This window comes from Lagopus muta, chromosome 1, assembly GCF_023343835.1.
Source record: "Lagopus muta isolate bLagMut1 chromosome 1, bLagMut1 primary, whole genome shotgun sequence".
Lineage (NCBI taxonomy): Eukaryota > Metazoa > Chordata > Aves > Galliformes > Phasianidae > Lagopus > Lagopus muta.
In genome coordinates, this window is record NC_064433.1 from 132,171,222 (window position 1) to 132,185,836 (window position 14,615).

Genomic DNA, 14,615 nt, shown 5'->3' on the forward strand with positions numbered 1-14,615 from the left:
AGAAGTCATTGTTTCACAACAGGTTCAGGTATGTGCTGGGAAGACCCTGCCTTGCCTTCAGCCAACCTGCTGGCCGTGGTCGTAATTCAAGTATACACCAGTAGTCTAAGGAGTGAATGAAGAAATAAACCTTAACCAGTTTCCCTTCCCATCTGTGCAGTGAAGGCACTACAGATTCATGGGGAATCCATTAAAACCCAGTGCAGGCACAGTTTTGCATGCATGTCCCCATGCTGCCTTTCCCACTGTGGTACTGTCCTCAGAGTGCTCCCTTTCTCTTTTTTGGAGATCGTTTCGGGGCAGGGTTTTGGAATGTTTTCAACAGGACCAAAACATCACTTTGTGTGTGATATGTAGTCCTAGGAAGGTCCTTTTCTTTATCCTTACAAGGCTTGAAGATTGTGTGTTACATACTTCAACACAAGAGAAACACCTCCAGAACAGCAATCTCTTTTATTCCACTCCCCATGTATCTGATGCTTTATTCCCTCCGGTGCTACTTGTTTGCCAAAGGATTGTTTAACCACTGTTTGACAATTTCCAAATGGGAAAAACTGCTGGGTTCCATCCAACGGAAGGGAGGAGCTTTGCAAAGTTTTCTATTTAATCTTGGTTAAAAGTAAACAACTTTACCCTTTCAACATTAGTCATGCCCGCTGGAGAAAAGATGGTGTGAAGGCGCTCAGCAGAAGAGTGTGACAGTTTCCTGGGATAATTCCCGTGTGCATTGGGGATCACAGTCACTGAGTATGGTGGCAGGGGGATGAGGGAAGCAGGGCTTGGAAGTACTCCCCTGCCCAGCTCCTGTGTCCCCTGGCAGTGCTCCTAGCCGTCGGGATGGGCAGTGAGGGAGGGTGCTCTGGCACGCTCCTTATCTCTGGCTGGCTACTTTTCAGGAGGAGAACTAAGGAAAAAAAAAAAAAAAAAAAGAAAAAGAAAAAAAAAAAAGGAAGAAAGAAAGAAAGAAAAAAATAAATGATGCAAAGAGAGGAATAAAAAGAATGACCTACTTTGCAAAGAAAAAAAAAATAGAGCTCTCTCTTCAAGGTTTTGCTCTAATTGCCGGTACGGCGTTGCATAACCACGTCGGGACTTACTGCCTGTACCCGGCGAGGCCGGGACTTGCTCCGAGCTCGTGGGGTGTTCCCTGCGGGCGGGGGATGTCCCCGGTCGTCGAGTGAGGCCGGGCCGGGCTGCACCTGGCTGCCCCTCCGGGGGTCCAACGGCACGGTCCGTGGGTCAGAGATAGGGGGGTGTAGGGATGTGGGTGTAGGGATCTTAGGGATATGGGAACGTATGGATATGGAGATGGAAGGATGGGGGGACGTAGGGATATAGGGAGATAGGGATAGAGGAATGCAGGGATATAGGGATGTAGGGATATAGGGACATGCGGAGGATGCAGGGATATAGGATATGGCAGTGCGGCGCGGGGATGCCGCTCCGGACCCGCACAGTAGCCCGCACGCCGGTTTTGCTTGAGGCGCTGTGAAGCCATCCCTGATTCAGGGTTGGGTTTTTTGGTTGAGGTTTTATTTTTTTTCCCCTGCTTCCCCTTTCGTTCTCTTTCCAGCTTCTCCTTTTCTTGGATCCACGCCTGTCTCCTCCCACAGAACGAGAGAGAGAGAGAGAGAGAAAAAAAGGTCACGTATGTTTGGAAAAATATGTAGGTCAGTGGAACATTCCCTGCACTTGTGCAAACGGAGCCGGGGCGGGAGAGCTCCTCCGCAGCCCTCTCGCTGCCCACCTCTCGGCCCGACCCTCCCCGAAGCCCGGGCGCTCGGCGGCGGGGAGGGGGCAGCCAGCAGCCGGGATCCCTCTCCCGTTCCCTGACCCGTTTCGCGCACCCAGCCGGGCTCTCGGCCGCGGGCTCCGAGCTCCGGGAAAGGCGGGCGGGCGGCGGAGGAAGGCGGCGCGGGCGATCGGCCGCCTCCAGCCTCCGGGCCCGCGGCCGCCCATGGGCGCGGGGCGCCGGGCGCGGCCCCCCAGCGCCGGCGGCTGAGGGCGGGGGACGGCGGCCGGGGGATGGAGGCGGCCGGGGGGGGAAGCCCCCGCCTCACCCGCCGGGCTCCAACTTCGCCGCCAACTCCCGGCCCCGCGGCCCCCGCGGCCGCCCCGCTTCTCCCGGCCGCGCGTCTAACTTAATGCACCAGCGGCAGCCCGAGCCAGCGGCCCCCCCGGCCCCCGGCCTCCCGCCCCCCCCGCAGCAGCCCGGGCTCCCGGCGGCCTCCCGCTGCCGGCGGAGCCCCTGGCCCCGGCGCGCCCGGCTCCCGCGGCGCCCGGGGCGGCGGCGGCAGCGCGGCATGCGGCGGCCCCGCGCACCATGAGACACGGCACCGGCCCCGGCACCGGGCGCGAGGCGGGCGGCGTCCCCGGCTCCTCGGCGGCGACCGAGAGTTTGCCGGCTCCCGAGCCCGGCCTCCTGCGCGCCTGGAGCAGCGGCGGCCGCTGCCGCAGCGGCACCGGCAGGCAGCGGAGAAGCGGCGGCATCCAGCCCGGCGGCACCGGCACCCAGGTGGCCACCGCGGACAGCAGCAGCGGCGGAGGCGGCGGCGGCTGGGGCTTCCCCGCCGCGCTCCCGCAGCACCGGCAGCCCAGGTAACGCGCGGCTCCGCGGCCCCCTCGGATTACTTCGGGGTACCCGCCCGCTCCCTGCCCCGGAGCCCACCGGGACCCCGCCGCGGGGGGGTGGGAGGTGGGAACGGGGCATCTCCCGCCGGCCCCCGGACTCCCGCGCGGTGAGGGGTCATCGCCTCACCGCTGGGGCGGAGGAGGAAAAGTTGCGGTGAGGTCGGGGTAGATTTCTGCTTGAGGCCCGGTGGGACGTCTGCACGAGAGCAGGGGTTGCGGTGCTCGCTGTTAGCCGCGCACCCAGCCCCGGCTCTCTTCCCCGCAGCGTGCCCGATAGGGAGATGCTGAACGCAGCGCTCGGCAGCAGCGCGGCACTTCTTTCACGAGGAGTTGTGCGCTCTTTCTCTCCTGCACGGTCACCGTGCGGTTTGCCAGTCAGCGAGCACGTTCATCCATAAACTTTACTCGGCGCTTCGTAGCTGTCGGCAGGGCGGCAGCTTACTTTCACTCAAGTGACTCAGAAATAACGAGCGGCTCTGAGCATCGCGGCCAGCAGAGGAACTTTAATCTTTTCGAGGCTCTATGTCTCTAGAAGGGCTGCCCGGACTCGTGGCTGCGGGTCTGCCCAGCCTGACCTAGTGCGTGGCAGCCCTACCCACGGCAGGAGGTTGGAAATGGATGGGCTTTGAGGTCCCTTCCAACCCAAACCGTTCTGTGATGCTATGATTCAAACCCGGCTCTCAGTGCCCACTCAACAAGTGGCCGCATCTTGAAGCGGGAAGCCATCTCCCTTCCACCCCTGAGTGAGTGTCGGTTTGCATCCCTCCGTGGCGTTAGGCTGTGTGCTGACACTGATTTAGCAGTGCTCACGCCTCGCAGATGTGGCCCTGCTGCTCTGCTGAGCCCTGCTCCAACCCGTGCAGCCAGCAGGGATGCCTAAAATTGCCTTCCTTCGCACATAAAGGTGCTGCCCTGCCTGTGTGATGCATTGAACCCATAGGTTATACTTTGTAGAATTGCAACTGTCCCATTTTCTAGCCCAGCACTCAAAGGTATTGTTATTTTATCATAGGCAGAGATGTTGTCTACAGTTAAAATCACCCTGTGCTTTCTAATACAATGCTCTGCTTTCAGGTCCTTATGCATTTGCTAGGCTTGAGAGTAGGCTGACATTTTCCGTGTTGAGTATTTGCTGAAGACAGGAATCTCTTTGGGAAGTTTCAGATAAAATGGTTCAGCTATTTCTGAAAGCGTGGTGAGAGGAAATTGCATTCTTTGACCACGTATCTGACAAAGATGGTTTAGGTATATCCCATGCTGCAGTAGGAGACCTTGATCTTTGTTTTTCTGTGAATCCGCATTTTTTGGCTCTGTTGAAAAAAACACTTTCATTGAAACCGTTGAATTCTTGTGGCTTTGTGTTTTGGAGCAGGAAAAAGATACTTGGCTCGGGATCAACCTTGTGACGGGGGTATGCGTCACATTGAGCCTATGAAAATCTTCCAGAATTTGGAAGTGGTGGGCATTTGGGGGTTTGCCTATGGCACTGCTGGAGATGCTCTTGGTGTTATGACGCACTGAGCTCGTCCTCCTGGGAAGGATGGGAGCTGTCCTGCTTGTGGCTGGAGGGCCGAGCGGGCTTCCCTCTGCAGGTCTTCTTCCCAGATGTTGCTGCTGTGGTGAGCACCAGAAGGAGGGGACGTGGGGATGTGTCTGCAGTGTCTGGGTGTGCCTGCTGGCATGGAGACCGGGTGGGGAAGGAAAGGGAAACTGCTTCATTCGCATGCATGGGGAAAGAGAGTGTGGGATTAGGGGGGAGAAGCAGCACTGGTGATGGAGGTGTGGTGGAAGGGAAAGGCAGGGACCTCGGAATTAAGTGAGAGGGCTTGGTGGAGTCTGTACATGGCAAAGTTTGGCAACAAGGTGAAGAGGAATGGCTGGAACTGGAAACAGAGAGGGAAACCCGGACCGAGAGAAGGAATGGTGAACAGAAACACGTGGTAAGAATCTGGTGGTGGACAGGAACAAGAGATCTTGGCCTGCAAAACCAGTGGTTTCCAAACTTTCAGTGATTGGATTGTATTATTACCACTCTTTGTCCTTCTCGTCTTCCCCCTCACACAGCCTTCTGTGCTATTCAGCTCCTGCTTCTACCTTGCCCCACATGAATTGCTCTGCCATCTGGTGATGATCTGAATTTTGGGTGGTGCTATGTGGAGCCGGCAGTTGGACTCAATGCTCCTTATTGGGTCCCTTCCAAGACAGGATACTCTGATTCTATCATTCTGTGGTCTCCTTGCTCTGAGGAGCAGCTCTTGTTGCTCATCGTGCATTTTGCACCACCTTCCTCTAGCTGTGGGCTTGCCACAGGCGGGATGGCAGCTGTGCGTGTCCCCATTAAGTCTCATACTACGCTTTTGTGCTGTGGACCTCCAGGATTCATCTCACTTACTCCTGCAGTAAGCTGATGTGGGTTTTCCACAGGAAGAATTTATAGCTCAGTATATTAAGAATAAATCAACACAGCGAAGTCCTGTGGAAACAAAACAGTATGTCATCACAGAGCTGATGCTGCATCGTAACATATTTGCTTCAAGTAGGAAAATGAAGATCAGCAGCTAATTGTTCCAGTTTGTAGCCTGGCATTCTTTAAGGATAGGACATTTTGCACAGCCGTAAGTTTAGAGCAAACAAATGACGTCTCTGTACAATTGGTAAGTGGTAAAAATAAAACAGCTGAGAATGGCATTCAAATGTGTATTTTATGAGTACTTTACTGCTTTTTCTTCCTAAGCTGGACATTAGGATTTAAGTAACTTTCATTTGTGTTTAACAATGTTTTGCTTTCAGGTTCTTAGGACAGATGCACTCAAATAGCAAATTTTGTAAGGAGATCATTATCTGTATGAAAACCAGGCATTTTCCTGGATTTGGCTTAGCTTTCTGTTGATCCTTGGTCTTATTACAACTTCTTTTTAAGAAACTAGGCTGAGGCAAATATTTGTATTTGAGCTAACTTAATTCAGGCTGGAAGTTTAGCAGAAATCAGCATCAGCTGAGACTGACTTTCTTGTTCTGAGATTGATTACAGAAATTTGAAAAGGAAATGCCGTGTAATACTGTTTAAGCAGAGTGGAGAGATGGTGGTGGATTTGTTTATGTAGTGGAATTATACAGGGATTTTTTTGGGACCCTTTGTTGGGACCTGCTGCTATGTGCCACGCAGGATGTATATACTGATGTATCACCAGTTGAGTTCAGAGATGTAACAGTTGTAGGGCAGGAAGGACAATGTGATGTGATGTGACCCTGTAGGCTTGTGCTGAAGCATCCGAGAAGCTGCAGACATGATTTACTCCTTGCATTTATCTTATCATGGCTCAGGGATCTTGGTAGATTGGGTTGAGGGGTTTTGGAACATACCTTTCTTATACCAATACACGTAAATTCTGTGTCCTTTTTGGGGATGGAGGGATAAGAGCTGCTTTTTATACTTCATTTCTTGTGTTTCTTCCCCTAAAGGCAAACCATGATGCGTACATCAGTCCAACCCAAATGTCGTGTTTAATAATACTTTAGAACAGAAGGACTCTTCTGTTCCTTTATTCAAGAACCATGGCAGAGGTCAGTATTTCTTCCACACTGCCTGCCTTTAATTTTGGCATCACTCTGAGGATTCACCTGTGGCTTCAGAAGAGTAAACCTCTCCCAGCATATAGGCCTCCAGTGAGCTTGGACATTTGTTAGTATCCATTAGCATTGCACACACTTTGCTGTCTGCTCTCAGTACTTCCTCTTGTTCCTTGTCCTGTCCCTCATCTGTAAACTCTGCCATTGTTTTCTGCAGCACATATACAGCAGGTGCACACCCTGCTCCATGCTGAGAGCTCTGAAATATTCCAAAACCTGACCTTGTAAATAGCGAGTACTGGGAGGTGAGCTCACCTTCTTCTGCTTGGGCACAAGTCTGTGTAAAACAGGTGGTCTTTTGCTGACACGATTGCGACGGAAAGGAAAGTGTGTTCATCTGTTTTACCACTGTTCTTAGGGATCTGTGCATAAAATACAACAGTACCTAAAGGGATTCTACAAGAAAGTTGAAGAGAAACTTTTTACTAGGACATGTAAGTGATGGAGTATGGGTCTAAATTAAGGGAGTTGATATTGCTTGGCTAGTAGGAAGAAATTCTTCTCTCAGAGGGTGTTGAGGCACTGGCACAGCTGCACAGAGAATCTGTGGTGCCCCATCCCTGGAGATGCTCAAGGCCAGGCTGGATGAGGCCCCGGGCAGCCTGAGCTGGTGGGTGCCTGACCATGGCAGGGGATGGAACTGGATGGGCTTTGAGGTCCCTTCCAATCCAAGACAATCTGTGATTCTGTAATTCCATCATATGGGAAAAAAAGTGTGAAGGATGTTTATGTAGGCTTGAGATCAAAATGGAAATTTGGAAGTTCAAGTATGAAACTTCTTAGTTATTTCAAAACATGGAACAAGAGCCAGCATGACAAAGCATCATTTACCTAGACATCTAAACCATTCTTTCTCTTTGAGTATCCTCATGTCAAGTGCATGTAATATGTTCTGCATTCATACGTAATATGTCATACTGACAGTTAATGAAAGGAAGTATATGTTACCCAAAACAAAATCACAGAAATGCATTGCCTCAAGTCACTGAAGATACAGAAAGTTAGATAAAATCTTCCATAAACAACTCGGAAAACTTTCAAAGCAACATACAGATGTGAGTGTAGAAAACTAAACAAAACAGTGGAAATAATAAAAAAGAAAATCATTAATTCACTGCAGAAACTATGGGTGTACCCATGTCTTTGAGATTATACATGATGATTCTTCCATTCCAAAAGCATATGGTGGCAGGGAAGAGAATAGGAGATTCAGGGTTTGGTGATCAGAGGAACAGTGCAGCTTCTGCATGAGAAGTGGCAAGGCTAATAAAGCAGTGATTGGCAAGAAAGGAAACAGAAATCTGTAAAATCCTGCAATGCATGGAGAAGGCAAGCTGGGAGTGACTGCTGTCAGAGACAGCCTTGAGGGCACCGGGTGAAGAAGGCAGTCATGGGGATTGAGACAAAGGGAGGTGGCTCCTCGAGCAGTGTGGTCAAATGCTGAGCTCCTAACCACAGGATGTGGATGCTGAGAGGTTACATCAGCTAATGAGGTGACTGGATGAGTTCATGGAAGAGAAATCCATCACCGGCTATTAAATACAAAACCACTGCCTCTCGCTTAGGAAGCTTTGATCTGCAAATTCTTGGAAGCCTGGTGAATATCCTGAGGAAATACTGCATTTGATTTGCTGTATTCTTCTATGCACTCCTTGATACCACGGCTGGCTGTGCCTGAGCCAGGTGGTCCTCCAGCTGTGCCTGCTCTGCTACATGAGGTGCACTGGGGACTCCAGTGCAAGCAGGTTGTGGTGGCTTGCACCTTCCTGTCCTGTGATGGTGTATTTGAGTGGAAAGAGCTGGTTTGACGGAACTGGTTGATATGCTCCAGAGCAGAGCCAGGGTATGAGCTAAAGCTTATGCAGGGCTGGAAAAGGAGAGCACAGGGCTCAAGCTCACTCCCTGGTGTCCTATTATTTAGCTATGCAGTCATGCCAAGGATGGCAGTCTTATCTCCTTGGGTTCAAGTGTGTTCGGAAAGCAATTACATTCATAGAAGCAATTCCGCCAAGAGCCACTGAATGCTGAGCTACAGTGCCTGGCTGAAGGAGTCTCTGCTGGAAGACTGTTGTATCTCCACATGCCTGTCCCGCTGCCCCAGCCTTAGCTGCTGCCCAGAATCAGAAAGATGGTTTGGGGCACAATGCTCTTGTTTCCTGACCTGGCAGTGCTGTCATTAGTTTTATCCATCCCTTAGAGAGTAGGCTTTGAAATTCCGACCAAAGAATGGGAGAATCTTTAGGATAATCATTTTCTTCACCTATCCACAGCACTCAGGCACTGTTAAAGAAACAGTGTTGTGTTTGCTGCTGGTTGCTGGACCAGAATTTTCTTAATCACCTGAATGGCAGATTTTAAAGCCCTAGGTAATGAACACCACAGCTGTTCCAAACCAAAACCTCTGTAGTGCCTAAGCAGTGGTCAGAGTACTTACATGTAGCTTGTGCTGCTGTTATCCACTTGTTTCTAGATGAGAACTAGCTGTATGAAAATGACAGGAACAACCTGAAATTCAGCAACGTGCAAGTCGTTGTGGTCATTTCTTAAAATTCCTCTGTGCTAGCTGCTAAGAAACTCAAAGCAGCGTGTGACTGAACTGTATGAGTGCCTGTATGTATTTTAGGAATGCCTTATGTAACCGAATGGCAGGCCCTTACACTGAGCAGGAGAGCAGCGTTGCGTAAGCAGCTGGGGAGCAAGCAGGAGCTCCAAGAGCACTCCTGGATTCTGTGGATCCTGCTGGATCTCATTTAATGTTATTTAATAAGCCATATTAACTTCTCTTCCCAAGAGTTATCTCGGAGCAGCGACACTGATTTCATTTCCCAGATAAGCTTCACTTTTTAGAAACAGCATCAAACTTTTCAGTCGGTTGAGCAGCTTAATGTCCTGGTAGCCTTGAATTTTCTGTAGTCAGCACTCAATCGAGTTGAAAATAAAAACTCATTAAAGTGAAAACCTTGAACGGGAAAACACTTGTTTTTCATTCTCGTTTCTAATTTGGTAACCGTTCTTAAAGCCCATCACTATGATTTCCTCTATCTTGGGAAAAACAAATTATTATTCAAGCAGCTTTTATTTTCTTTAAAAATAGACAATACTGTTCAATTGTTGGGAAGAAAACAAGAACAAGAAAATCAACTTCAACAAGCATACAGATGGCAATGAATTTCTTTAACATAATTTTAGTCCTGCAAACAATAATAATTGAGTTTGATTTTTTTTTTTTAATCTTTTTGTCATCGATGAGCCAACCTGAGGTTTTTTCTCTTGATTCACCCTTAGGTGTGTCATTAAGCTGGAGGACTATTTTAACAAGGAAGCTCCCACCTGTAATCTCTCAGTCGACAGGTGGATGTGACTGCAATACCTGAGAAATGCCCGTTGTCTGATCAGCAGAAGGAATCCAACTATGAGTACATCTTGGACTTACTGATTTGGGTGGGATGACTCTCATTGGGAGTCATGGAGAACTGATGCAGCATGGATAAGATTGATGTTCTTGCAGAGAGCTGTAGATAATAAATATTATTAGTGCGTGCAGTGTGATCAGGTGGAATCAGGGTATTTTTCTGCTATTTGTAGTGCTTACACAAAACATTTGCCTTGTTGTTCATATTGGTAATTACAGATTTTACTTGTGGCATTTTGCCTGTTCCTGGTTTTGACATCTAAAACAGGTAAAAGGTTTTAAATTGGAGGCTTTACATTTGACATACCCACAGCCCAATTACGCTTCTTGTGAGAGCTCCTCTAATTTATGATTTATAAAGGTATACGATTTCTTCATGGGCCATTAAGGCCACCACTTAGCCAAAATCTTCATCCTGTTCATCAGATGAGCATCTAGCTTTTAAAAGTCGCTTTATCTTTGGTTACCAAGGTCAGAAGAGTATTTTGTTCCCCGATTTAGTTTTTGCTGTATCAGTGCCATATCTGTGGAATACACTTTCTCGGTCTCTGCCTGAAAACAGCCTAATCAAAGAATACTTGTGTGAACCACATGGGTGCATTTCCAACAATTTCAGCAAGAGCAATGCAGATACAAAATAAATAGGTCACTCATATTCACTGTTGTATTTGTATTATTTTTTTAATAAGAAGGACTGGAGAATCTTGTTTGTTTTCAGAGCTGTCACTGAAGTAAATGGAAATTTTCCTGGAATAATCCTGGACCTTTAATTTGGTTATTTGCAAGGTGACACGAGTCCCTTTTTTCATCTTTTCTCTTTCTTACAGCATGAAGGGCTTCATTGTAAGCTGATGCACACTGATGTATCCCAGCTGGTTGTGGCAATTACACTTATACTGCCTAGCCCCTAATATCCATATTTCTTCAAAAATGCACAGTCTTTTTCAACAATACAATATCTTGCTGTATCTTGCTGTTATTCAAGTATAGAAATAAAGCTGCATTTGATGCCTATCCTACTGTTCTCATTAAGGCAAAACTCCCACTGAAATCAAGGGGAATTTGGCTTGACAAAGAATTACTGGCTTGAGTTTCTGATAGCACTAAACTTTGTCTTTTTTTGTTGTTTTTTTTTACTTTAAAAAAAATTATCTGTTTCTTCTCCTTTTACTTCATTTTAATCTTTAGCTTTCTTCAAGAGGACCTTGTTTTTATTAATCTATTTCAGTTGGTTCGTTCTGCTTCTCCCCTTTTACTCTCTTCCTTTCTTCCCTCTTTCACTTCTCCCGTTATCCTCACCATCACCGACTACAGTACTGTAAAGAGTTGCTATGGATCATGCATATATCAAGGAATTTTGTTGTCTCTTTTAGATTACTTCAACATATTGGTGCCTATATCCATGCACTTGCCTTAGGGTTGCACAGGTTTATAAGATTGGTGATTTAGACAGAGATTTATTTGCACAAAATCCATCTCAGTAATCTTTCCTTGTATTCTGGCAAGATCTTAAAAGTTCCTCTGAAGCATTCATGCAGGGTCTTAGCAGTAAATTGGGTTTTGAAATGACAAAAATATTTGGCACAGTATTGCAGTCAGAAGAAAATACTTTGGGATTTTAAAGTCAGTGTAAAAAGGGTTTTGTTGATGGCAACAAAACTGGAAATCTCAAAGTAGATAGATTTTATTTATAATTGTCCTGTGCAATGATATGAGCTTAGACCACAAACAAAATGCCTTTGTGCATCACTTCTCTTGTCTACAAACTAGGGCAGCCTAATAGAGAAGCGTAGGCTCCGATCAGTGATCAGTTCACAGCCATGTGTTTGAGGGGGTCACCGAGCAGGGGACTGAGCCATTACAAAGGGAAGTGGTGGAGTCACCGATCCTGGAGGTGTCCAAGAGACATGTGGATGTGGCACTGAGGGACGTGGTTAGTGGGCGTGCTGGGGGTGGGCTGACAGATGGACTGGATGATCTGAAAGGTCTTTTCCAGCCTTGGTGACTCTGGCAGAAAGAGGAGACACGGTGAAGCCTCTTCTGGGTGCTGATCCACCTTGGTGGCTGAGCCTCGTGAGGCATTTCCTTGTGCACCGCAGAGTGTTGCCTCCAGCTGCTCTTGCGCCTTCCCTGTACCCTGTCCCTGCTGGTACCTCTGCAGTGTCATTCTCTCGCTTCTGCCTATTAATTGTTTTTGGCTTTAAGACAGAAGCCTTTTGAAAGTGCTAAGTATTGTTATTTTCTTGCAAATTGAACTGATATTCAAATTCTTTTCCAAAAGACCCCCTTCATGCTTGTGTGCCTTATTGATGGATAGTATAGAATTTAGAAGTAAGGCCACCAGCTTGCAGTTCCTTAGCATCTGGATCCCTCCAGACATTCCATTTAATTTAAAAGGCAGAGTGCTAAAGTTGCTTATTCTTCCTCAAATAAGCAAATACATTTTTTCTTTTTGTAAAGGTTACAAATATTGTCACATGGTGTCCAATTTTCTGTTACTCTGGACAACCTAAAATGTATTAAAAACTACAGGCAAAATGCATAGTGTAATGCCAGTTAGAAAGGTGTCACTTCTTCTTTAATGCAATTGGTATTTCCTTTGCTCAAAATTGTCTTTTTCCAATGGATGATTTAAGCTGTATCTGAACAATAGATTTATTGTTGTTGATAGTCTTCTCAATTTCTTTTCAAGATCGGTTATTTTTCAGAGTACCTAGGGATATGAGTTCAGTGTTTAACTTTGGAATTCACATTTTGTTTGCCCGGTCTATGATATATGTATTTGCAAAGTCATAATTGGCATTAGACTTGCCATATTTCTCTGCAGATCTTTTCCCCACTGTGAAACTACTGCGGGGTCATCATGCTGGTTAATGAAAGAAGGATGATATTTTCTGTAAGTCATGAGTATTTAAATGTTCTTCTATGCAGATTCTTCCTTTTCATGAGAAAGTTTAAGGAGACATCTAAAAAAATTCTGTCTTGATAACGCCGGTTAAGTTCATTCAAAATCTAGATATCCAGTGGTGTAAGGCAATGAGACATTTCAAAATGGGTAGTGTGTAATTGGGAGGGGATTCCATATATGAGATTCAAGCATAAAGATTCGGTATAGCTCTTCACAATGCCGCTCGTTTTGCAGCTGAATTCCTCAGTACTGTTCTTAGAGTGTATAATCAGTTACGCTTGTGTTGATTTAATCAATTATTCTCGTGCACAAACAAACAAACACAAAAATCTGGCTAATTTCAGGCTCTCTTTGAAACACCAGACCTAGAGATTTAACTTACAAAGAAAGAAATACTATTTTCAAGCCTCTAGAGTGATTTTAAAAATGGCAAAGATATATTTGGGAAGTACCATACTTCTTGGTACTGGCAGCTGTGTATCCTTATGCAGAAGTGGATTTGGCTGAAAGACCAATTCATAAATATTGTATCCAAGGACTGCAGCAAGCTTTCATATTTTCAAGAGATAATGTAAAATGTGCAACATTTTTTCTTCACCCTCTGAAGTCTCAGCTTAAACAACTTGGTCTCCCAAGTATGATGAATAATGGCCAGCTAGCCAAAGTATCCATGGCTTCTTCAATCACACAGACTGGAGATGATTCTGCTTCCTCCAAGTGAGCCTGCATACGTAAAAGGTCAGCTTGCTGTGCTCAGTCTGAAATCCCTCCTGCACACTGGCAATCTGCAAAGCAGTAGGAAGGAAGAGATGTTGATAAAGAACTTGACTCCTGCACTCGGTGACTTTCCATCTCTCAGTCTGTGAGCTTCCAAGCAAGCTGCACAGACAGCTCCTCGCTGTGTTATGGGCTGCTTGGAAAGCCACATGAAAGATGGGGAATCTCTCATGGCTCTCTTAGGAAAGTTTTTTTTCTCCTTGTCTCTGGACCTTCCCTCTGATCTGCAGTCTGGGAAAGCAAGGGGTGTAAGGGAGAAGTAAGCATTATCTTTGATCTGATGGCTCCTCTCCTTCTGGGCTATTCTCTGGGGAAAAAAATTCCTCCCTTGGGAAGGCAACATTTACCATGGCAGAGGCTCTGTGTGCAGGAGCACTGGGGAAGATGCTGAGCGTGCCTGATGGGCACTTGACATTTTAGCACAGATTCAACAAAGCAACTTTATTTAGGTAAACACTTAGGCACATGCTTTTCATTACCCATTTGCTAAGAATTTTATCTAAGTCTTCTCCTGAATATGGAAAGATTTAAGTGCATATTTAAAGGCTGACAAGTTCCCCACTCTGACTCACACGTATGCTGCAACAGGGATGGGCTGGGTGGAAAGGGAGCAGACATCACAGTAACACGGGAGCTGAGAAGCACATATTTTTTCAAAGATTACAGGGATTCCGAGGTAGGAAGGGACTCCATTCTGGCCAACCTTTTTTTCTGCTTTTTAATCTAGAGTTAATAACTTATTGGATGTTTCTTCTTAGTTTTGTTTTCCAGCTAGTCTCCAGGTTTCTTTTGGAGAGTTTTGTTGCAGGTGAAACTCCTCTTGTTTTGCCAGAAAGCAAACCTCTTGCAAGACAATTTTCTTAGAGAAGAAAGCAATAGCTGAGAAGTTGCGAGACATTTCTGGAATGAACCCAGGCAGCTTGTCAGCGTAGGAAATTCTTCCATTTAAGACCAATTTTCCATTGCTTTATCAAATGTTACCTTTTAGTACTAAAGCCATACCTATTTTGCCTTAGTGAGTATGTACTGCTACTGCAAAAGAAGATCCTGCCCTACTCCTGAATTTGAATACTCATTTCTGTTATTTCTCTTTTCCAGGATCTGTAGGCAAGACTAGGAAGCTGATCTTGCTGAAATTTAACCTTTTCTGTGTGTGGATAGATTAATTTTCAGCTGTTGTGTTTTCCTAAGCTGGTTCATGGCACAGATATACAAATGTTGGTGGCTGATTCAAGGAAAGGAAGCAGGACTTCCTTT

General features: G+C 46.6%; 2 protein-coding genes across 7 annotated transcripts in view; both read left to right on the plus strand.

Annotated features, from left to right (window-relative positions):
- The window catches only part of RPL31 (ribosomal protein L31), a 288,373-nt gene that overhangs the window by 180,967 nt on the left and 92,791 nt on the right, over positions 1–14,615 (plus strand). The window lies entirely within an intron of this gene.
- NPAS2 (neuronal PAS domain protein 2) overlaps positions 2,374–14,615 on the plus strand; it is a 97,276-nt gene continuing 85,034 nt past the window's right edge. For 2 of the 5 annotated variants that reach the window (XM_048961671.1, XM_048961690.1), the window contains exon 1: positions 4,229–4,250. In XM_048961671.1, coding sequence (XP_048817628.1) covers positions 4,237–4,250 — 14 coding nt within the window. In that variant the 5' untranslated portion in view covers positions 4,229–4,236. Of the gene's footprint in view, positions 2,599–4,228; positions 4,251–14,615 lie in introns of those variants that run through there. The other 3 variants (XM_048961661.1, XM_048961710.1, XM_048961681.1) reach the window with 3 other exon arrangements.